This window comes from Anser anser, assembly GCF_964211835.1.
Source record: "Anser anser genome assembly, chromosome: 1".
NCBI classification, from domain to species: domain Eukaryota; kingdom Metazoa; phylum Chordata; class Aves; order Anseriformes; family Anatidae; genus Anser; species Anser anser.
In genome coordinates, this window is record NC_139720.1 from 124,144,524 (window position 1) to 124,168,993 (window position 24,470).

General features: G+C 34.2%; 1 protein-coding gene across 5 annotated transcripts in view; it reads right to left on the reverse strand.

Moving 5' to 3' along the window:
- IL1RAPL1 (interleukin 1 receptor accessory protein like 1) overlaps positions 1-24,470 on the reverse strand; it is a 777,496-nt gene that overhangs the window by 263,443 nt on the left and 489,583 nt on the right. For all 5 annotated transcript variants that reach the window (XM_083851491.1, XM_083851493.1, XM_083851492.1 and 2 more), the window contains 2 exons: positions 19,476-19,662; positions 17,234-17,387 (listed from right to left, as the gene is read on the reverse strand). In XM_083851491.1, coding sequence (XP_083707617.1) covers positions 17,234-17,387; positions 19,476-19,662 — 341 coding nt within the window. The remainder of the gene's footprint in view (positions 1-17,233; positions 17,388-19,475; positions 19,663-24,470) is intronic.

Sequence of the window (24,470 nt, forward strand, 5' to 3'; positions counted from 1 at the left end):
AATGAGACAAGTCACTTAATTTATAAACAGAAATCTAGTGTTTTTGTTACTTTCCTTCTGTATTTGCCACAGATAATTGGGAAATGAAAAGTTCTTTCTCCTGTTAACGAAAGGCTTCATTCTTTTTCTAAGTTTTGAGTGACTGAATTCATCAGCAGTGAAAAACTAAAAAAGAAAAAAAAATCCCAAACTTTAAACTGCCTAGACTAATCTAGAAATGTCCTGACTTCTACTGCTCTTATAATGCAGTACACAGTGGCTGTTTAGAACATGTTTTGTCTTGTTTGTAACAAAAGCCTGTTTGCCAAGGATGACAAACAAATGGGGGTGACACTTCACCAACTTGAGCAGTGCCACAGAAGTTGTTCTGAAATGGAACCACTGTGCAAGTAACTGTGTAATGTCACTCAGATAATAATAATAATAATAAAAATTAGTAATGCAACTTGACCAGTGTGATCTTTCATGAAACACATCCTAATAATTAATCACTGGAAGTATTACTAACAGTTTGTGAGCCTCATTTGCTGCAGTATTTTCCTTCTATAACATTTGAGTTCTTCCTGAATTCCTCTCTTTCACATGGTTTAAGTTCTCAATTATAATATATTGTCATTTACTTTTGTGTTCATATTTCATTGACCATTAAGAATTGGCTCACAAATTTGAAAAAAAAAAAAAACACATCTAAATAAAAATTTTAGTTATTTTTTCCTGCTGTGTCAGACAGAAATAAATCTCATACAAAGAAAACAAAACATTAGCAAGAAATATTAAAAAGCCCGGTTTATTATGCAAGTGTTCACTTTCTTACAGGTGATATATTTAAAAAAAAAAAAAAAAGAAGATTAAAAGAATTCCAAGAGCCTGTCTGCTCAGGTTGAGCTGCTGTTGAGGTGCTTCAGCCTCACATTTACAAGTCTTGAAGCCTGCAAACTAACCCTTATAACAATGCCTGGCTGGAGTACCAGACATGCAGAATCAAGTTGCAAAGGCCAGTCGAGGTTAATTTAAAACAATGTTATGTGTGGATGCAAAAATACCACTTTGTTTTTACTAGACAAGATCAAAAATGTTTCATATTTTGCCTTGCCAAACTGTTGGGCTTTTTACCTGTGTGGGAGGGAGAAGATAGAGAAGGCATTTCAGTCTGACAGGTTCTTTAGCTCTTTAAAGCCACATTGAACATGAATTTTATCTCTGAAAAAAAAACCTATCCTGATATTATTTATATATTTACATTTCAGTATTATTTAACTTTTGTATATAACATATGCAGGCATTTCTTAAATGTCTGTATAGGTAGCCAACATAACTTTAGGGAGGGGAGAAAAATAGGTTCATATATTTTACAGTATTCTTTTGCTATAATGACATTTCTAGATTAAAAGCAACTATGCAAATAAAAATTGTGCAGTACATTATACAGCAAGAATGACAAAGGCAATTTGGAGACTCTCTACTTCTTATGTTGCTTAGAAGGGGGACTATGACTACAAAGCTTTATAAAATGGGGAGAGGCTGCATAATGCAGTTGAAATACTTTGTGATGGCAAGTAAAGGCAAAGCTGACACGTAAAGTCACATCTCTTCAATGGATTTCATATGAATTCTATAATGCTAGTGAAAAATATAATTGGGGGAAAATCATTATTTATTAAATAAGCAAATGATTCCTACCTCTGTTTCTTATCTGATGTTTTCAGTGTATCAATCCATACAAACCTCGGGTAGTAAACTTATATAGAAGCATCATTTCAATGAGATTCAGGTAGGGTATATTTTCACCAGCTGAATGTACAAATGCATAGTGTAAAAAAAAATTAACTAAAATCTGCATCACCTCTGAACTTCTCCCAGAATCTAACTACCCATAATTCCAACTGAGAAAAGCTTATAAAATGTCTGTTAAAGAGCCTGCTGGTAATATAAACAAAAAATTAAAAACCTTACATAACCACAATCTTTTTAGAACAGAAATTAACATCAAAGTTTACTGTGATATCTCTGATTATCATAACGATATCTCAATATACAAGCTCAAAAAGCAAAATCCATTTAATCATTTAAAGAAAGTTGAACTGGAGGGGTCTTCACTGTAGCTGCAAAAGTATTTTACTCTTCTTAAGTGCTGATATCTATTCACACAAATTTGCCCTCTTGGTTTTCTCTGTCTTTGCTACTCCTTTTATAAACCGGTTATACAAAGTAAAAAGAAATCTAAGCATTTTCATTTAACTTATATTACTTTCTTTAATTAAATGTCAACGTTTATATAACTTCTAAAGAACTCCATTGTAACATGGCCTGTTTGCTGAGTGCTACAGTAGACTTTAGAAACTGCAGTTCCAGTAGCCATTCATGACAGTAGACACAACTGTATTCACTGAAATACATTCCTGCCTTTTGACCAGCTCACCATGGTCATTGGTGTCAATATCATCATATGAAAAATGGTACAGATTCTCACAGAAGGGAAAAGCATAACCAAATTTACAGTGGTTCTTCCTCAGGAAAAAATAAATAAATAAATAAATAAACAAAACAAACAAAAATAAAAACCAAACACATATTCTCTACACATTTTTTCTCCTCTCTACTAGCAGAAGATTCTTATTCCTTCTATCTTCCCATACTTCAAGATGTATCATTAAAGTCTTCCAGAGCTTCTCTTCCATGGTGGAAGAAAAGATAAGTTTTTCTTAAAGAAATAGTCTTTATTCTTGTGCTGCTGCCTAGGTTTCAATTCACAGCAACACTTTTGCTTGCCCCCAGTAAAACTAGCATCTTATTTAGGATAAAATGAGTGTGTGCATTACTATAGGAATGAAAAAAATGTCCCTTATTTCATAAAGGAGTTTTCTAATTTTAGATCACTTAGCGAGATTCTCAAATTAGCTTTTTACTGTTAAAAGCTTCTTTTCCTCCCAGGGCAGAAAATCCCATATATGTCAAAGACCTGTTACATAAAATTTGCTTAAGATTAACTACAGCTAAATCCCATAAAAAATATGTATTCCACACAAAAAACCCCTACCTCCGTTTCCCCCCAGTCAAAAACACAGACAACTTATTCTTCTCTTCTCCTACTCTTTTTCCTCTTTATCTTCCTCCTCTTCCCCTTCCTCCTACTTCTCTTTCCTTCCATTCCTTTCTCTCCTGCACCCAGATAAAAATGTTGACACCAATTTTGAAGAAGGAAAAGGGGAATGTTTTCTATTGACTGTTAATCAGGGAGCTCCATTCACCTTTATGGAATGTGTGTGCATATGTGTTTAAAGACAAACACTTGAATATTTGTGTCTACTAAAATCTCAGAAACAATTATTACTGAAATACTGACTTAAAATTTTATAACTTCAAGGCTGCATACACTTTGAATTAAGACTGAACAAATTTACCCTGTTCAGTAACATATCCTCACAATTTGTGTGTTGCCATAAGACTTGACACATGACAAGGATTTCAGTTTTCTTAACTGATAAAGGGTCTTTTATTCCCCTTCTACTCACCTGAATGTTCTATTTTTAATTAAAAGTTTAGCATGTAAAACTAACTTAAAGGGCATTTGACTATGTCTTATCCTTGAATATGTAAAAAATAATCAAACGTTCAGTAGCTTAGATGAATGCACTTATTAACTTATTTCAAGTATTTTAACATAATAGAATATAAATACAATTTATCTTTTTTTTTTTTCTTCAAAAAAGTCTTTTATTTTTTTTCATGGCCCTATATGGACTAAAATAAAATACAAAGATACAAATAGTGACAATGTAAACCCCCTTTGGTGTATTGATTCTATGGCAGACCTATTCCAGCTTCTGTTTTAGTGACAGAAATTTCAGAATACAATTATTTTTCTATCCTAACGTATCAGTAATGCTGAAAGTTGTCTAACAGAATAAATACTCTTTTGAATTGTCTGTTGAATTAGCAATCCATATTCTTACAATTGCACAGGATTTCAGTTAATTTAAATAAATGCTATCAACTGCCATAGCAAATGAGAATTAAAACCCCTTCCACTTTAGTTCTTGAGCCAGGACTACATTTCCTACTCTATTCTTTCCATTTATACTTCAATAATGCACAAGATTAGAAACTATAAGGACCTTCTACACATGTAGCTATTCACTGTGTAACAATTTACTTATTAAAAATGTCTCCTTTCTGCTCACAAAATCCTTTTAAAATCCCAGGACTAGATTAATCACTTTTGTATTGACTTGGTATAGTCTTTTTAATCAAGTTAATGCAAGTTTTCTGTCCTTTGATACTATGAAGCACTCAGTTTAATAAGGGAACTGGGTTGGCTCACATTATTTATTTATTTATTTATTTTAGAAGAATTACTGTACCATATAATTAAAAACTGAAATAATATTTTCAAATCTGAAAGCCTTTTAATTTGGTCTATAAGGCTTAAAAGCATAGTTTATATCATTTGATTTGTTTTATCTTTGCTGAATTAATTTTCCACAATTGTTGTTTTAAAAAGATAGGTCAGAGAAAAAAAAAAAAAAGTAAAAAAGCCAAACTGACAATTCATAGGAGACATGGTACCTTCTTTTAAATTATTAAGTAATAATGGGACCCCCAATTTGTTTGCAAAGATAATATTTTCTTTCAACTTGCATAAACTGCAGTATAAAGTAAGAAATTTTCAGTGGTTTATGCTTCCTGTCCACCCCATGGCAGGTGTATATATCTGTTTATCTTCCTGAGTGGAGTTTGTAAATCATCATTTGTTCAGCTTTATGTGCATTTCAAATCTGTTTTGACAGATCATGAGGGTGTTCATGAACCACATAGACAAGAAGGCACCTAGACCAGAACAGTACAGAATTAAACTTTTGAATATAAGATGTAATCTGCCAACTAACATTTATAATATACTATAAGGCAGTACAGAGCACATGCAAACATGTTGTGAAATGTCCTTGACTTCAGAAGCCAGAACAGCTCTTCCAAATATTTTTTTCCTTCAATCTTTTGAGCTTGTCTTTGTCAGAATAGTAGCTGCATGGTTCTATATCCTTTCAAGTGTACAACTTCTTATTTGTGTACGAGAGTAAGGAAAAACAAATGCTTTTCTTGTTATGATCACATAATTTCCAGTAAAGGTGACATTATCCACATTTTACAAGTGTCTATCCTTCTCTAATCTCTGTTCCTGCCTTCCCATTCATCCTAAGAAACTGTCATTCTTTAAATGTTACCAAAAAGCAAAGTCTAGGTATTGTCAGCTCTAAAAAATGACAAACTGTTCACCTAGTCTTGTTTTTCTTTTTCCTGAAGGTGTCAGGGTAGCTCCTCACAAAACTGAATTTGCTCATAAAAATCCAGAGTAGTAAAAAAAATAAAAAAAAAAAAAAAAGCATATCAAAATGCATATGCAACCCACACAAAAGAATGAGCCTATTTCTATTTAAATTAGCTTATCAAAATGCATTTTTTGCTCTTTGACAAGTTATACCTGAGTGACTTTTTGAATTCTGAATGCTAGCTCAAAAATTCTGAAAAACTAATGGAATTGCTTTGAAGGAACAAAAAAATCTGAAAATCAAAACAGGGTTTCAGCAGGGCTTTGCTGCTTCATGGAGGGGTTCTGTACCTGGTGTGTAAGGACTCCCTTCAGCACTGCAGTAGTAGGGGTTGGTGTGGCCTGGGAGCTTCCCACTGGCACCACACATGAAGAACATCACTGAAGAGATGCCCAGAAGCAAAGTGCATTGCCAGCCTGTGCTTTCAAAAGGCAGGCTTTGCAAAGTGAGAGAGGTCATTTAAATCCCCAGTGGGAGAGGTGTATGTTAGGAGAGGTCCTGTATGGGATGCTCCATGGCAGCTGGTGCATGGACTGCAGCGCAGAGCACAGGGTTGAGGAGGAAGCAGGCGATGAGTGCCTCTCATGATTTGCCTGGATGAGACCAGGAGCTGGAGGCTCCTGGCAGAACTCTGCACCAACAAAATGAAAGCCTTATCTCTCCTTAGGTTCTTCATCCACCAAGGCATCAATGTCAATTGATATCAACAGTAAAAAATGCCCTGTCAGAAGACACTGGTAAGCAGTGAATAAACATAGTAATTTAAAATAAATGTACCATTTCTACACTGAAACATTGTAACCCACCTACTTACTAATAAAACATTTATTCTGTTTACTGCAGCTCCCAAACAAAAACTTTTGTTTTCAATTATCAATTACTTGATGTTTAATTTGAGTTCTATTCAGAATAGTGAAATATAAAAGGAAAGTTTTGGTGGTCTTGTAACCACAAGCATCACTTTCAAATAAAACACAGAATAGAAAAGGGTACACTCTATGTGAACACCTGTGAAGCACAGGTTATCCTAGTGGCCAAAATGAATCAAAACAATAATATTCAAAAAATAAACAAACAAACAAACACCTATACTGCCCCCCCCCAATGCATCTAGCTTAAAGAGATTCATGCTGTGGTTCCATCCTAAGAAAACCTAAATACCATGAAAAACGATAATAGTAATGCTGTTGTGGACATGATGGCTTAGACGAAACAAGGTAGAAGCAATATATTTTATTAGACCAGATGGTATATTAAGCCCCTGAGATCTGAAGACAGCCTTCTATAACTGAAAGCTCTTTTTCAGCTGTACACCTCAGTCTAAAAACAGATGAAACTTCTACTGAAGATTTGTTCTTTTTGTCTGCTTCAGAAAGATGACATTAATTTTTGGACTTGTTTTATAACAACAAAATACAGTGCATAGCCATCTTGCCATTTCCAAAGATTATAAACATAACTGTAAAACTGTGAAAAGTAGGATTCAGTTTATTCAGATTTTTATATTATAAATCTATAATGATATATAGACTCATTTTAATGACTTAAGGAACCCTTGTTACCCAAAGCTCTTTTGATAGTCAAGAGACAGAAGTAGGAATTTACACAACAATTCATTTGATGTTTTACACATTGGTATTAGGAGGAGACGAGTCATGCTATGCAATTGCTGTAAAGAGCTACCAGCTCATACAGAGATGGCCATAAATACTAAATTTAAGCAAGAGGAATCTTACTTCTAAAGGAAAACACTCAACAGATCATACACTCATCATTAATAAACCTCTCACTGCTTGAGTAAAATTATGCTGTAGCACTGCTGAGTCCATAAAGGGTTTATTAAGGGCTGAGAATGTTTCTTGTCATCTGCTGTGTCTGGAGAAACAGCATCATCTTATTTAACATGGAAAGGATGCAGTGAGGAGAGACAATGTTTTAGGGAGGAAACTCACAGGCTCTTTCCATTCTATTTCTCCCCTCTCTACACTGTATAAAGAATATGGATGAAATCCACTGATCTATATCGCTCTTTAGTCTTGTTTCTATGAAGTTATAGCTCGTATTTTTAAATTACTGTAGTTCTGGATGTGAATATAATACTCCAAGTTGAAAAGAAAAACTGTGTTAAGGAAATGAAAAAATGTCATTGCTGGTTCCAATTTCTTTCTCATATTCAAACAATTACCATGTGTTATCAACTTCTCACAGAAAAAAATAAGCTGGTGAAATTTTTTTTGTATATTAAGCTCTCAGACAGATAAGTGAAACATCAGAAGTTAAATTATGATATCATTTTGATTTATCCATTCCCATTCCTTCTCATATATCTTTCATTTTTAAACTTTTTCAGATAAAGTTTCCTAGAATATATATATATTTGTCTTTCGAGCTTTAAGGATATTTTAGCACTTTTTCTAGTAAGCCAATAGGTGTTTCATCCATGCTGGATAAGAATGGGATCAATCAGTTTGCCACTGGGTAAATCTGGAAGATATGAAATGATAATTTCATATAATAACAAATAATAACAGCAAGTTGAATATGAGCCAGCAGTGTGCCCTGGCGGCCAGGAGGGCCAACCGTGTCCTGGGGTGCATCAAGCATGGCATCGCTAGTAGGTCAAGGGAGGTGATTGTCCCGCTCTACTCTGCGCTGGTGCGGCCTCACCTCGAGTACTTTGTGCAGTTCTGGGCACCACAGTACAAAAAGGACATGAAACTGTTGGAGAGTGTCCAGAGGAGGGCTACGAAGATGGTGAAAGGCCTGGAGGGGAAGACGTACGAGGAACGGCTGAGGTCACTGGGCCTGTTCAGCCTGGAGAAGAGGAGGCTGAGGGGAGACCTCATCACAGTCTACAACTTCCTCGTAAGGGGGTGTCGAGAGGCAGGAGACCTTTTCTCCATTAACACCAGTGACAGGACCCGCGGGAACAGGGTTAAGCTGAGGCAGGGGAAATTTAGGCTTGACATCAGGAGGGGGTTCTTCACAGAGAGGGTGGTTGCACACTGGAACAGGCTCCCCAGGGAAGTGGTCACTGCACCAAGCCTGTCTGAATTTAAGAAGAGATTGGACTGTGCACTTAGTCACATGGTCTGAACTTTTGGGTAGACCTGTGCGGTGTCAAGAGTTGGACTTGATGATCCTTAAGGGTCCCTTCCAACTCAGGATATTCTATGATTCTATGATTCTATAATGTTTATTTTAGAGTCTATATACTAAGAGTCTGATAACATTTAAACAATAAACCTAAACAAGATATCCAATGTGCCAAAAAGTACCAGTGAAGCTCTTATTAATTCTACCTTTACTTTACTATATTTTAAAGTTTGTTCTCTATCTTAAAGCTAAATATTCATTTAGTGTAATTATGTACAGACTTTTTGAGGAGGTGTATAAATTTTAAGGACAGAGGCAACTCTAGGTCTATATGCTATCAGACTTCAACATATTGTACACTAGTTTATTAAAATACCATCCTAGAAGACTCCACTGTTCACATAAATTACCTAAAACTTTCAAATAAAAACTAGGAAAGTGATAAATGCTAGGTTAGGAAAATATTGTTGGATTTAACATAATCTAGTGGAAAGTGAAACTAAAATGAGATCTTCTGATTCTATAGCAATAACGTGAAACATCAACATTGGATGTCATTTCACTGCTTTTTAAAAGGTTGCTTAACAAGCATCTTGGGTGCCTTAAGAATGGATTTATTTTATTTTTATAACATCTTAATGAACTAAGGGTTTATAAGTCTTTTGTGTCTTTAGTAGTCACTGACAGTTACTGTTTTGTTACATTTTTGTCTATAGCTTCCTTCTCTTTGTAGAATGAAACTCATCTTAACAACTTCATCACACCTAACTGAAACATTGGGAAGTGATACCATGGTAACAACACCTACTTAAAATGCTTATATTTCAATATTCTGGTATGACTCATGAAGAAAGGGAAACTGGCTCACACAAACTTCCATCGCACCAAGGAATGGCATTTCCCTAAATTGTTCTCAACTGATGTAAATCCAATTTTGTTTGGAGTTATTATGTTTGTTTTGAATCTTACACAAAGTGTATTTATTTACACATTAATAATAATAAATCTGCAACAAAATTAGAATATAAATTATAAAAAATCATCAAGTTCTTAATAATGGAACAACAAATGGAAGTAAGCAAAAATGGCATAGTTTTAGCAAAAGTATACATAGAAGTACACTACACTTATTACAAAGTAGATAATTTAAATGGAATTTTTCATTTTCTTCAGGGAATAGAAGATTTCTTCTACTGATAAGCACATACTAAGAACTCCCACTTTCACTGACACCATGTTGTCAATAGGGAGTAAAGGACTCTAAGGCAACAGAAGTCATGACTGCACTATCAATTACATGGTTTTGTAGCATCTGCCTAAGTAAATATAACAAAGCTTATATATTTGTTCCATTAATTAACACTGTATGAGATAAGAAGATACATCTAGAGTCATGATACATAGCAAACAAGGATGATTAAAATGAGGTTATAAAGACTGAAACATACTTTAATGTACTAAACACAAAACTTTCTAATATATCTAAAGGATTTTATAAGTAATGGTCTGCTTCTGTATTACCCGTACAAAAAGACACAAGAGGCTGATAACTTCTCCTTTCTGACAATATACTACCAGGTAGAGAGGAAAATGGGTAATGGAAATGGAAATTATTATTATTATTAAGCTGAAAAATGTAACAACATAGAAGGAAATAATATTATAGAATGTATGCTATGCAAGAATTATTTTTGCTCGAAGCTTTGTTCATTGGTGTCTTCATACAAGTTTTTGAGTAACTCACTAAACCCATTTACAACGAATATGTTAAATTAACATTTATAGATAAGGTTTTATTCAAATATTCTGATTGTTATTACTTAAATGCACATAGGTGATTAATTTAGAACCTTGTTTTCAGCCACACAAAATGTGATTGCACTATAAAAGAAGATCAGTCATTTCTAACTAAAAACAAAACAAAACAAAGCAATAACAAATACACCTAACCCACTCTTCAGACATGAATTTATTAAACCTACAGAATTTTATGTATTACAAAAATGCTAGGTTAGTATTTTGAACATACTGCTTTCCTAATGAGTCTATTGTTTGCTTTAGATTTTATTAGTCTTTGCAGAGAATAATACCGGTAAACAGACTTTCTCTCTGAATATGTTCTGGAATTGAATTAAATTCATGATGAACAAAAGGAATGAACATAAGCTCTGATAATTATTAGGATTAGCTGAAGCAAGGAGGGGCTTGGTGCATCCAAAATGGTTCATCCCTGTCATTAGCTGCAGAAATTCAGCAGAGTCTGTTCTCAAGCTCTAAAAGCTTAGAAAACAACCCCCTTTTCTTTAATGCTCTTCATATTTAGCACCAGCTAAAAATAAAGAAGTGAATGCCTATTGCAACATCTCTGTCTCTGAAAGTATTGAAGGAGAAAGAGCAACAGAACTGGAAAGAATCAATGCCAACATTCTGGGGAAAAAAAAGAAGAGTTCCCATTTTATCATAACAAATTAAAATACAGATCACTTTAAGCAGGCTAAAACTTACAATATCTCCCCTTTTTTCACAATATAGTTTGGATGGCCATGCATTCTGTAAAGATAAATGAAACCCAAATGTTATGAGTTGTGAGGCTAGATATATAATTTGATTATAATTATTTCTTAATAATCGTTATTTTCACGATGGACTTTTCAGGAATAAAAATACATGTTTATTGTCATTTAAGATTTTCTACTAATGAAGCTTAATTCTATCAGAAAGCAAACAAGATAAAGCTTATGCAACAAATCCCAGCCTTTAAGCAACACTAATAGCCAGCTATTGTGTAACTGTAAGCAGACAAATTGCATTCTTTTTTTTTTTTTTTTGCCTAAAAATCTAGGGAATAAAAAAGTCATGCATAGCAGATGGAAAAGAATAAACTGCCACTTGCAAGGTTGTTACAGAAAGATTTTTAAACCAAACAGGTTAATTTTAAATAATAAAAAAGATTGTATCAACTTGGATTTAATTTAGTATTATTATAGCTTGATTATGAACATACTCAAACCTCTAAATCTAAAATTCTGCTCATTCCTGCTTATTCCAGAAGGAGATGTTTTCAAGGAGGCAAATCAATGAGCAAAGACACTAAAAGGTATCTCTGAGGAAAGGCTTCAGGAATAAGAACCTACTGATTAGCTCTGATTCCATCAGCAAGGTGTAAGAACTTCTCACTTTTAACAAAATGGAAAAAAAAAATATATATATATATATAACCAAATAGTCATGGAGGAATTGGATAATTAAGGCTGACAGGGTGTGTTTTCTTTATGTTGTTCATCAAGAACAACTGTGTGAAATTGCAGTGGGGACACATGCTCTCTCTTTCACCCAGACTGGAATTCACTTGATCTGATTGATACCCTACAAAAACTGAAAGAGTTTGTCCTTGCAAATGTTTTGGTAGTGTAAGTAACAGAAAGAATATTATTAAACCTAGCATCTAATGAAAGTACATTGCTGCTGGAAAATATTTTTGACCCATGTTTGCAGTATGACTAAACTAATACTAATACTGACACTATTCTGCAAAAATGTAATCCTGCCCCTTAATTAAGAATGCAGGTATGCTTTAATTAAAATTCAACATATAAAAGAAAGAATTGCTAATGCTGGCCAGTCTGCAGGTATAAATGTCTACAAATATTTTAGTACATTGAAGGACTTTTTAAAGTATGTAATTACATAACCACTATCCAAGAACCATTAATTACAGTTTGTGTGAATATTGAATTTAGCTACCAACTAAATATCACTAGAATAATCTGCAAAGCAGTTATTTTCTGTCAGATGGCAGCACAGTAAGAAAATTGATTCAAAATATTTAGATGATATATTTTCAATGTGAAATACAGATTTTCCAAACAATATGAAAATCAAAGAAAAAAAAAAGATTTATCTTAATAAAAGACTGAAAGATGCATCCATATTATAAGAAAAAATCATATTTTGGAATGGAATTTAAATATATACTTGGTAAGGAACGGGTAAGTAACATTTGAAGATTTTGTGTGTGATTTACAAATGTTCGTACAATGTTTTAGCCGTTAACAAGTTTTGTTTTGTTTTGTTTTTCTTTTTAATAAATCTAAAAAGTGAGCACAAAATATGGTTGTTACTTTAAAGGTGTACCAAAAATGAGATTCAATGCATATAGCTTAAACTAAGAAAACATAATTTGTTTTCTCATTCTATAAAAGGAGGGAAAATCTTCACTTTCCATGGCTTAGTGATTTTCAGTTGTTAGAGTTAGATGAGATGTATATAATCTATAAAGTTGGCCTTTTTCAAAATGTGTGAATTTCCTTCCTTCCTTCTTCCCTCAGTTTTAATTCTGAATCAGAATATGAGCTGTTCAATATTACACTATATACAGAGGTATAAAATGTGTGAAACATTAACATAGCAAGCATATGTAACACCATATTGAATGTTATGTGCCTATATAATTATATCCATAGTTTAATAGTCTGCAGTAGCAGCAACAATTTCTGTATAGAAGACACCAAGACTGCCAAAGTGCTGGAAAATGAAGGTGATCTTGAAGTCAGCTATCTTCACAATGTCATCCAAAGAGAAAGAGAGATGAGGAAGGAAGGCTGCTGACATGTCCCACCGATGTCATAGCTGGCTCACCCTGTGTGTGCCTTAAATCATCCAGGAGCTGCCCTTAATTTACCATATCACAGTTCCTTATACATATGGCCCTGTTCTTCCACCAAATTCTTGTGAAGGTTTTCTAACTTCTACCTTAATTCTTATGTGTAATAACACAAAGACAATTTTTTAAGTTCTCTTATAAGTTTTATAAATTTATAAGAAAACTTTTTCTATCCTTTTTGATATTGTCTGAACACATCCTATCTTCTCTTCATCAGTGAGATTTATATTATTGTTCCTTTTTTATTAAGATATCAACCCACTCCTGTCTTAAAAATCACCAGGATGTCAAGGTTAGTCTGAATATCTGTGTACCTTCAACATATTTACTGGGTACATTCCACATATATTTGTATGGCACCTCAGTATTAAGTCTGCCGTTGTATTTTAAGGTAGATCTATGGTGTCTATGAATTTAAACTCTGAGATTCAAACTTGTTTGTATTTGAAATTAAGAACAGATATTATTTACATAAAGTAGTACAAGAAGTCTGTGAGAGAAAGACTGAGCATCATTCCTATCCCACAAAAGGAGGAAAGAAAGACTTAACAGGTTTTTGTTTATTTGATTGATTGATTGAAGTTATATAACATCTAAATTATCATCTGCAAAAAAGACTGTTTGCAACAAAACATTTTGAGACATTTGTCCAAATAACTTCCTGAGTCCAAACTTAGTTTGTTATCTGCAGGAAAGTTTTCAGTATAAATGGTTCATAGGTAAGATATCCACTGAAATAATATTTTTCAAAATCATCATTTTAACCTTCTTTTTTTTTATTATTCCAATTTGAATTTTGGAGACCAAAGAAAGATGAAAAATTTAGGTGTTTGGAGAATATGCCTATGATTGTGTAACAATAGCCTCCCGATATTCTGTTTCTCCTTGCCTCTTCTAAGTAAAAGGAAGGATAAGATATGCTGCTTTAATTCAGTTCTACACTCCACTGAACATACTTAATCCTGTTGTGTCACCAACCAGATACCTATTATTTCTTAGCAAAACAGTAAACCATTTGATTTCGTACTAGGCAAGAGTAACAATGCACAAAGGTGGATCTTCAGTTACTGTAGAAAAATACAAATGTTTACATATATGAAATATCTGGCTCATGGATTTCTTGCATCAAAAGTGTTTTTAGTTTGTTCATTTGTTTCCATTTCTAGAGGAAAGATGATATACTCTTGGAAAGAAATGTAGAAAGTCTAAGTTCCAATCTTAAACATGTGGAAACATAGCACATAGGAAAACAAACAAACAAACAAAAAAGTATTTTTTAATGATGGCTGTGTGAAGTTGGTGGCAGGGAAAACCCTGATAAGGTAATGCTAATGAATACAGAGACTTATTTTTCATGAGTCCCATTTTGATAAACACATCACAAGCTCCATTATGTTAAGGATTTTTGAAAGCATGAGACAAATTGGTAATTCTCAAAACTACTTGCTTACTCATACTTTTGTATTTCTTTTATTGTAACTCACTAATATGTTTGGCAGAGAAATTTCAAATGTCTCTGAAATATTTTCTCACTTTTTGTGGATCTGATCCTTAATGATTAAATTTGTTCTTAGCAATAGTTCACACAAATGTCATCATTTATCAATACTGCCTGGAGGCATGTCAGAAACTGTTGGAAGGATACATAGTTTCTTAGTTTTAATTAATTACATTTTCATTAATACAATAAAGAAGTCAACCAGCAATTTAATTTTCTGCCATTAATTTGACATTTGCAAAATTTATTTCTCATTTTCTGAATTAAAGCTTAATTTCTTTGTCAAAACAAGCAATCTGTCTCCTCCACCCCCACCCACAACCTATTTATTCTATATACTCCTAAATGTATTTCCAGGACAAAACAAATTGTTTTTCAGCACAAAGTATAAGGCTGGCTTGTAAAGCTCAAATCTCTTCCTATAAAGCATTGATAAAAAGTCTTATCAAGATGTCACTAGTTTTTGTATAAAATTAGTAGTACTATGGGGAGATCTGTTTGCTCTGATTAGTCCCGGAATAATATAAAGATGGTTTGAAGAACTACAGTACTATCCAAGCAGTTTATTGCTTTGGAGGTTGTCTTTACATCTGCCAGTGTTTGCAGAGGTGGAAGTTATGTAATTCCCTCCTTATGCATTCATTCATTTTTAACACATGGAAATCAACCAAGCCTCTTTCTGTCTCTGTCTAGTTAAACACTGAACTACCAACACCACAAGTGATGAATTACATTTTTGAAACCTTTGCTACAAATAGCAACATGCATCTGGTTGCAATGCTTTTTTTCTTTCTCTGCTCTCTGAGTCTACTTGAAATACTATTTCAGAGTGGAGCACCACCCACAGGGACAGAAGGGATCACCTGAAGAATGGGCGAACTCTCTTTGAGTCTATACATCATATATTGCAAACGGTAATTGACAATCTCCTGGTATAAATCAAATTATTGAGGACTGTATCTCTGCCTTATATGCATGAGAATCAATCAGGATATGTTTATTGGGAGCTGAATCATTAGACAATAATTGCCTGTCTGTACCGACTAAACAAATCAATTCCAAACAAAAGAAAAAATATGAAGATATCCTTGATATTGAACTTAAATAAATATAATTGATTGCCTGAATTCTCTCAAAACAACATAAACAGTATGATTTCCACACTGAAGAAGAAAATCACAAACCATAGAAACCATTTTCTTCTGCTAGAAGAAAATTACAAACCATAATTCATTTTAATTTCTGATAATGTGGAGTAAATGGGATACATCAAAGTAGAAAGCAAGCTTTTCACCATAAAAGGAAACAGTTAAGTCAATCTAATGCACAACATAAGTGTGGTTTCTAATTGTCATCATGCAAAATATCTGTATATTAGATACTAAAAAGAAACAAACAAAAAAGCCCACAAAACTCCTTCTCTAAGATTTGCTTATTGTTTTATTTGATATTTTGAGAGAGCTTACATACAAGAGCTTATATACACAAACATTGGTGTGAACAACGCAAATCTAGTTCACCTTAGTTTTCCCAGGGAAGTACTGCTTCTGCCTTCTTTTTCTGTATATTCAATATATTGTTGAACTGCACTGTGTTACATAGATTGTGTTGTATTCCTGCCTTCCAATGTCATCCTATAATTCTAGAGGTTAATCCTCTGCCTTAGGTAAACATACAGCTATATTCTTTAAAAGCTTGTTAAACAGATGTTAGAGGTCTGGTCAAGAACTGAAAAGCTAATGGACTGTTCTTCATACTGTTCTTCAGCTGTGAACCTTACTATTACAACATACATTTTGTTTTAATCTATGAGGAATTTTATGTATTGATACGGTAGCTTTAAATGCAGATTATATTAAATTCATCTTCAATTGCTGGTTGCTAAATTATATTTTATGTATGTTATGTAATTAATCTGTGGAACTTGATACTTCAAAATATCTTTAAAGCCCCAAATAAATGGATTAAAAAAAATAATTAGAGTAATGGAAAATAGGTTAATTGGTTATGACTGCACACAACAATTGAGATCAAGAAATTCTTGAAAAATTAAATTACAGAAAGGGCAGCAGAGAATAACAGAGAAAGAATGCTATCATCCTTCATTTATGCACTGTTTGAACGCTAACTCTTACATATATATATTACCTTGTTGCACAGATCTTTCCAGGCTATTGGTTTACAGTTACAGCTCATCTCATGTCCCAGGGCAATCAGACCTACTGCTATTGGGTTATAGTTATAGCTATTCTCATGTCCCAAGACATTTAACAACAACAACAAACAAAAATTAAACACAATTTTCTTTTTTTCTTTTTTTTTTTTTTTATAATTCATGCTTGCTGAAGTTATCTGTTCCTTGACCACATTTCCCATTCAAAAACATGACCTATCCAGAAGCTTTTGCAGTAGACCAAAACTCAGACTTAATCAAAATACTACACATACTATTGTGAAGCATTCAGGACAACCGTGATGTATTGACCATTCATGCCCAGACACAGCAAGGTTTTGTGCAAGAATGGTTTATGTAGATAACTACATAATGACTTGAATATTCACAACTCAAATCACATAATCACAGAATGGTTGTTTAATCACAAAATTATTTTTTCCTACATATAATAGATAATAAGAGCCTGTGATTACCTGTAACTGTTAATTCCGTAGTTCTTCTGACAACAAAGATTCCATATTTTACCTCACAAGTGTAATTTCCAATGTCATCCTCTCTAACTTCACGAATGACAAGAGTGTCCTTTTTAAACACAATACTTGATCTCCATGTCTTTGACTTGCATTCCTGTTTAAAGATAACATAACACTTCAGTGACTATATTCTTACACTTAAATTGAACCACAGATGACAATGCTACTCAAAGCCAAGAAGGCTAGACAAGAGCTAAGGACAGTTTTGAACTTTAGGTATATTAAAAATCTCAAAATCCAGTTCAGTTAAGTGTTGATTAAAAAGAAAAAAAAGACCATAGAATTTTATAAACTGATATAATATTTGCTATCTGTTAAGAAAACAAAACAAAACAAAACAAAAAAACCACCTGATTTCTTTGATGTTTTTTGTTTGTTTGTTTTTTGGTTTGGTTTGGTTCGGTTTTAACATTTGTTGAGGGATTTCTACTTCATTTAATTACTTGTCATTACACTCATGTCTTTGATAACATGACTGTTATATTACAAGTAGATAGAGGTTGCATGGGATAATTTGTTTATTTATTTTAAACAAAATTACAATTAAAAAAGTAGGGAAACAGGAGAAGATGGGAATAAGGAGAAATGATGTTAGATAACTTTTTCTGTGCATATCTTAGAATCAAAGTTCTCTGAACTCTTAGTAATAAGTAAGTTACATAACTGAAAAAAAAAGATTCAGAATTTCAAATATTTCAAAATATTGCCATCTGTGCATTAATAGAGGCATTTTTTGCATGCAAGGTTTTTTTACTCCTTGGAATGATTATTTTCACCTGAGTAACTTTGGTGATATTTGAAATAACTTCTTTGTTGTTTTTCGTTTGCTTGTTTGTTTGTTTGTTTTCCCCTAGGTCTTTGCATGTCTAAGCAGTATATTTGTAAGTTATTAGAAAAAAGGGTTGATGTTTTTCATAAGACATTATCTTTTAATTTACTGTCACGAAGTATTTTACTTGATTTTCCTAGCATAATCGTTGTCTATGCATTATGGGCTTGGTTTTTAATGTTAAAATATTAGAGGTTGTTTGAGCTTGTTCAGACAACTGCTGTCAACCACTCCTTAAAAGCTAATATTTTGAGATGTTTTTTAGTACCCAGACATAGTTTTAAATCTGATAAATCTTCTGGTACGTATTTTATACACACAAAATAAGAGATGAATATAAGCAAATAATTACCTCTCATCTTAGATATGTTAAGTGAGTTACTTCAGCCAGAATCCTTCTAGACCATATATTATTATATTATTATTATTATTATTATTTTTTTTTTTTAGATACCATAGTCTGGTGTATTATATTAAAATTTATAAGTTATCAGGTAAATTACTGGACTTAAAAAAAAAAAAATTAGAATGTATACCAGCACATAGTTATACTAGGATGTTCCTCTATACACAGATATTTGTACAATACTCAGAATCTAATTTTCAGATTTATTGAACTGTTTGGGGGGTTAAAATTGTACGTACTATATCACTGAGGTATTAAGTACTTCCTGCAAATGATAAGAAACCCAGAAATCAAGCTGCTGTTCAGAGAGATTCTTATAAGATGCCCACAGGCAGCACTATTTCCTGGTATTTGACCCTTAGGTAAAGATACAGTATTGAAATAAAACTATTGATAAAAACTATGAAATCACCTATAGTTGCAAGTAAAACCAAAATATATCAAGACCAATTGTTTAGAAGGGATTTGTTGTTATTGTTCTTGAATTTTATGCTGCAAAATTAAGCCATTCATTCAGATAATTGTATGCGTAGTTATTCTAGTCATATTTTTCCAAGTAGTTGTTATGTCTGAGTTTCCAGAGACACAATCTTCAGTCTGATATGGCACAAGCAGTTGCTATATATGCAGCTCTCGTGGCTTTATCTTAACATATTAAATCAACCTGGACTGGTAGCACTTTTCTTTTTTAGCTCATTTGTTAGCAGAAAGCTGTTATTTGTGATATCCATAAACGGATATTAAGAAAACACCAGCTCTAAAATTTACCAAAGGAAGTAATTGAATTGCTCTCGGTCAGTTAGTTCTTTCTTTTCTATCCTCAAATCTGTTGTCGATTCTTAACAGATTATAAAACAATCCAAGCTTCATATCATATTCTGATCATGAAAAAAATCAGAACATTACATAATAGCTTGTTGAAGGTGAAAACTTACTGGGTTGCTTACCTTATACCATAGAATCTCTGGCTCCCTAAATGGAAATAAAAAATCCTCTACTTCAGGGCATGAGATTTCCTTGCTTTTGCTAAGTTCAGCTTTTTCAAAATATTTCATCTTTGAATTGTAGCAGAGTCCAGTGTCATTTTCACCCACCGTCAGAGAAATGGACACTTTCATACAGTAAGTTGAGTTTCTGTAATGCAATAAAAATAGAAATAAAAGTCTAAAATGAAAAAGAAAAAGGTCAATGTACATGCTATATTTTAAGTAATAATTTTCATCCCAAGCAAGAGATAGAAAATCAAACATTTTATTTGTATGTATTCTGCAGTGGTTCATGATAATTTTACTGCTTTCTCAGCCACTAACTACAATATTTAGAATGTGTTAGCCTTATTCTGTTACTGAAGGATTCTCTCTCCATTTTATCAAACTCCTTCTAACTTTACTGTCCTTACTGTATATTTGAGGACAAAATGCACAATAAAATCTACAAGTATTTACCAGTGATTCTAGATAACCAACCTGCTGACAGAAACCATTACAAGAGTTTCCAAGGGTGAACAGATCATGCCATAGACACCACAGCATGAGATGCCTGCTCATCAGACTTGAACATGCTTCGAAGTGGAAGTGGTAACTTTTTTGCAGCTTTTAATTAAAATGAGTCTTATGAACCTTCCAGTTACAGAATAAAAGGTGTTTTAAGCTTACAGACTGCTGACTTGTTTAACCTTAGCCTCCATTCCCCATACTCCCAAGCCGAAACATTACTTCTGCATTACCTACAACCTTCATTAGTTTGGGCTCTTTTCTGAAACTTATAACTTCCTCTGCTTCTGATATGCCAGACAGCTGGAGACTAGGAAACATTGTCTTGCTTCCCACATTTCACTATCCACTATAATTAGTGTCATAGACAAAAGTACTTGGAAGGATTTTTTTTTTATATATATTTTTTTTTGTCATTTTAGATTCCAGGTGGGCTGCAAGTGTATGTATAAAGTTGAACACTCTCTAGGAACCCACTGTGACAATACAAGATTTCTCTCCTACTGTTTTGTAAATGCGTTTGACCCCTGATCTGCTGAAAGAGGATCCTGCAGAGAACACTGAGAAAACATTCCTTTTCTTATTTCCATTCTCAGACTCTATGAGCTGATTGCTGATTTAGAACAGTCTTGTTTGCATCAAAAATGGCAAGAAGTCAAAGATGGTTACATTTTCTCACTGTCTTTAGATTTCTTAATATCTGTTTCTTAATATCCTGTTTCTTAATGTCTGTTTCTTTTTGAGACGAAGTGACAGAAATGCTTAAAAACAGAGAATAAGTAAATTCATTTAAACAAAACAAACAAACAAACAAAAACTTCTACAGTCCAATTTTATAGAGAAAACATAAACATAAAAAGAAAGAAAGATAGAAGTAATTAACAAATTGGAGAATATTATTAGAAATATAAATTCTGGAACTGAATGACCCTTAACTAACTAATTCATAGACATATAAGGAAAACGGTCACAAAATTACTTCCTTATAATGAAGCTATAAGTTACTGTTCCATTCAAGAAACCATCTCTATAAATCAAATAAAGTTTAAGCTTTATGCAAAATAAAAAATGCATCCATTGATTATGGATCACTTTTGCTGCTTTTAACCTGCTCATGATTCAGTCTCCAGTCTTACCTGTCCATGCAATTCAAAATCATTTGACATTTCAATGAACACATGTTCAGTACTATACATTATATAATTCCTCCACAAAGCTACTCCAAGGAGTACTTATCTGTGGCTTGAGAACATTATAGAAAATCACCTAAGTAATTTTTTTTTCTTTCCCAAATTGGTAATATTCTCTTTCTGTGTTCTTGAAAGACTTGGAATATACCCTTGGAAATATGGAGAAGGTCTAAACAATCCATCTGTCTCTTAGGGTCAAGAGAGGAGTACACTATTGGATAACAGAAAGTAAATACGGGGAGGTATTGGCTATCTAATTTTCACATTTAAATATTGTTTTAAATATTATCACAAATAAATATTATCTCATTATTTTAAAATTCCTAGAAGGAGTTTGGGAAAGCAACCAAACAGGGAAATTTTTAACTGTAATCCCATTCCTCTGAAGAACCAAGCTAAGGATTTTATTTGTTTATTTATTTTTCTTTCCTTTAATATTCAGAGGAAAATGGCCAAAAATTTTGGTTTCTGTTTTGGTCTACTAAGAATTCTTTTCTGCAGTAATGGTGATGTGAAATGCCAGAGCCAGCATTCCTTCTGAGGCACATTCAAGTTTCCATTGCAACAGGTTATCCTTTACCAGATGCAAGTTAGGCTTCTGGGTCTGCAAGAATCCAAAAAGCCCAATTTGTATTCTAGAGATGTCTCAGATTGTTTAAAATCATTGTTTGAAGAGGATCCTCCAAACCCTTGCTAGGCAGTCAGCATGCTAGGATGGCCTACTACTACACATGCCTGTGTAGTAGTGCCAACAGTATTGGAAATAAACATGGTAAGTTAGCAATCTGTGTGCAGTTGCAGGGCTACAGGCTTGCTGGGATCACAGAGATGTGATGGGATGACACCATATGACTGGAGTGTTGCAATGGAGAGATAAAGGTCTTTAGGAAGAACAGGCTAGGAAGATGAGAGGGAGTTTCCCTTTATCTGAGAGAGCAGCTGGAGAGCACTGAGTTTATGGGTCAGGATTAAAGAGAAGACAGGAGGTAAGGGTGGCATTATAGCAGTTATCTGCTTACGGGTCACCTGACCTACAGACAGATAGGAGCAGCCTCACATTTGCCTGCCTACATCTTCATGAAGGACTTCAACCAGTCTGATATCTGGTGACGGGACAACACAGCAGCACCTAAGCAGTCCAGGTGGTTCCTGGAGTGCATTGACAATAATTTCCTCCCCCAAGTGATGGAGAAGCCAAAGAAGAGTGGTGCTCTGATGAACATTGGGATTGGACCAGATGACCTCCAGAGGTCCTTTCCAACTTCAACTATTCTTTGATTTTGCGATCCTGTGAAGATATTTTTATTTAATGACCAGAAAATGTGTATGTCTGTGATTTGAGTCATGGGTGTATCAGAATGAGTCCAGAGGAGGGCCATGAAGATAATAAAAGTGATGGAGCACCTCTCCTATGAAGACAGGTAACTCCAACTGAGAGAGTTGTGATTATTCCGCCTGGTGAAGGCTTTGGGAGACCTTACAGCAGCCTTCCAGTATCTAAAGTGGCTCTTTGAGAAAACAGGAGAGGGACTCTTTATCAGGATGTGAAGTGATAGAACAAGGAGTAAACTAAACTCCTTGGTTTTAAACTAAAAAAAAAAAAAAGAAAAAAAAAAAGTAGATTTGGACCTGGGAGTATTGGTTGATAGTTGGCTGAATATGAGCCAGCAGTGTGCTCAGGTGGCCAAGAAAGCCAACAGCATCCTGGCTTGCATAAGAAGCAGTGTGGCCAGCAGGGCTAGGGAAGTGATGGTCCCCCTTTACTCGGCTCTGGTGAGGCCACACCTCGAGTACTGTGTTCAGTTTTGGGCCCCTCGCTACAAGAAGGACCTGGAGGTGCTTGAGAGAGTCCAGAGAAGGGCAACGAAGCTGGTGAGGGGTCTAGAGAACAAGTCTTACGAGGAGCAGCTGAGGGAGCTGGGGTTGTTCAGCCTGGAGAAGAGGAGGCTCAGGGGCGACCTTATCGCACTCTACAGGTACCTTAAAGGAGGCTGTAGCGAGGTGGGGGTTGTGTCTATTCTCCCACGTGCCTGGTGACAGGACGAGGGGGAACGGGCTAAAGTTGCGCCAGGGGAGGTTTAGGTTGGATGTTAGGAAGAACTTCTTTACTGAAAGGGTTGTTAGGCATTGGAATAGGCTGCCCAAGGAGGTGGTTGAGTCACCATCCCTGGAGGTCTTTAAAAGATGTTTTGATGTAGAGTTTAGTGATATGGTTTAGTGGAGGACTTGTTAGAGTTAGATCAGAGGTTGGACTAGATGATCTTGGAGGTCTTTTCCAACCTAGATGATTCTGTGATTCTGTGATACATTAGATATAAGGAAGAAATTCTTTACACCGATGGTGGTGAGGCACAGGAACAGGTTGCTCAAGAGAACTTGTGGATGCCCCATCCTTGTTAGCATTTAAGGTCAGGTTGAATGGAGTTTTGAGTTACCTGGTCTAGTGGAAAGTTTCTCTGCCCATGGCAGGGGTTTAGAATTAGATAATCTTTAAGGTCCCTTCCAACCCAAACCTTTCTATGATCCTATGATCCTATTATTCTATCTGCATCCTGCATACAGAAGCACAAATTGAGTGGACTTTTAAGGTAATTATGTAGTAAGCTGTTGGTATAAGATACTGAAATGTTTTGGGTGGATACTTTTTCAGCTAAGTTTCCTAACAGAATTTTCTGTAAAAAGCCCAAAGTATCGTCAAAGGAATCAAACACTCTGGATGCCCCTAGGTGACACAAACTTTCTTACTGAGGCTTTAAATGCTAACTGCACTGTCTGTCTGACTCATCTGGTACTCTGTGTCAGAAACCAAGACTACTGGGATGAAACAAAACTCAAAAATAGTGATATAAAAGGCAGAGCAACACAAAAAATGTGAACAAAGGAAAACAAGTTAATGTGTTCATAGCACAGAAAAAGTGTGAGAAAAAATTTGAACAGTCCCCAGGCAGGAATTAAGACAGAACGAGAAGGTGAGTTTGCTGATTATATCTGGATCATAATGGATACAGTGGATACGGAGCCTCTCAGCTATCAGAAACTGCAGCACACAGCAGAACCCTCTGGCAAACATGCGTACTTCAGAGGGTTAAAAATGTTAGTGTGTTAGAGCTAAGGAAATTTTCCAATGCCTCTTACTGGAGGCACTGTATCAAACTAGCAAGCAAACAAAAAATCTTACATCATGAGATTAAGGAAATTTTATAACCCAATGGAAGCTTTTTACATTCACTATTAAGAACAAATGCAACTTTCTTTCAAT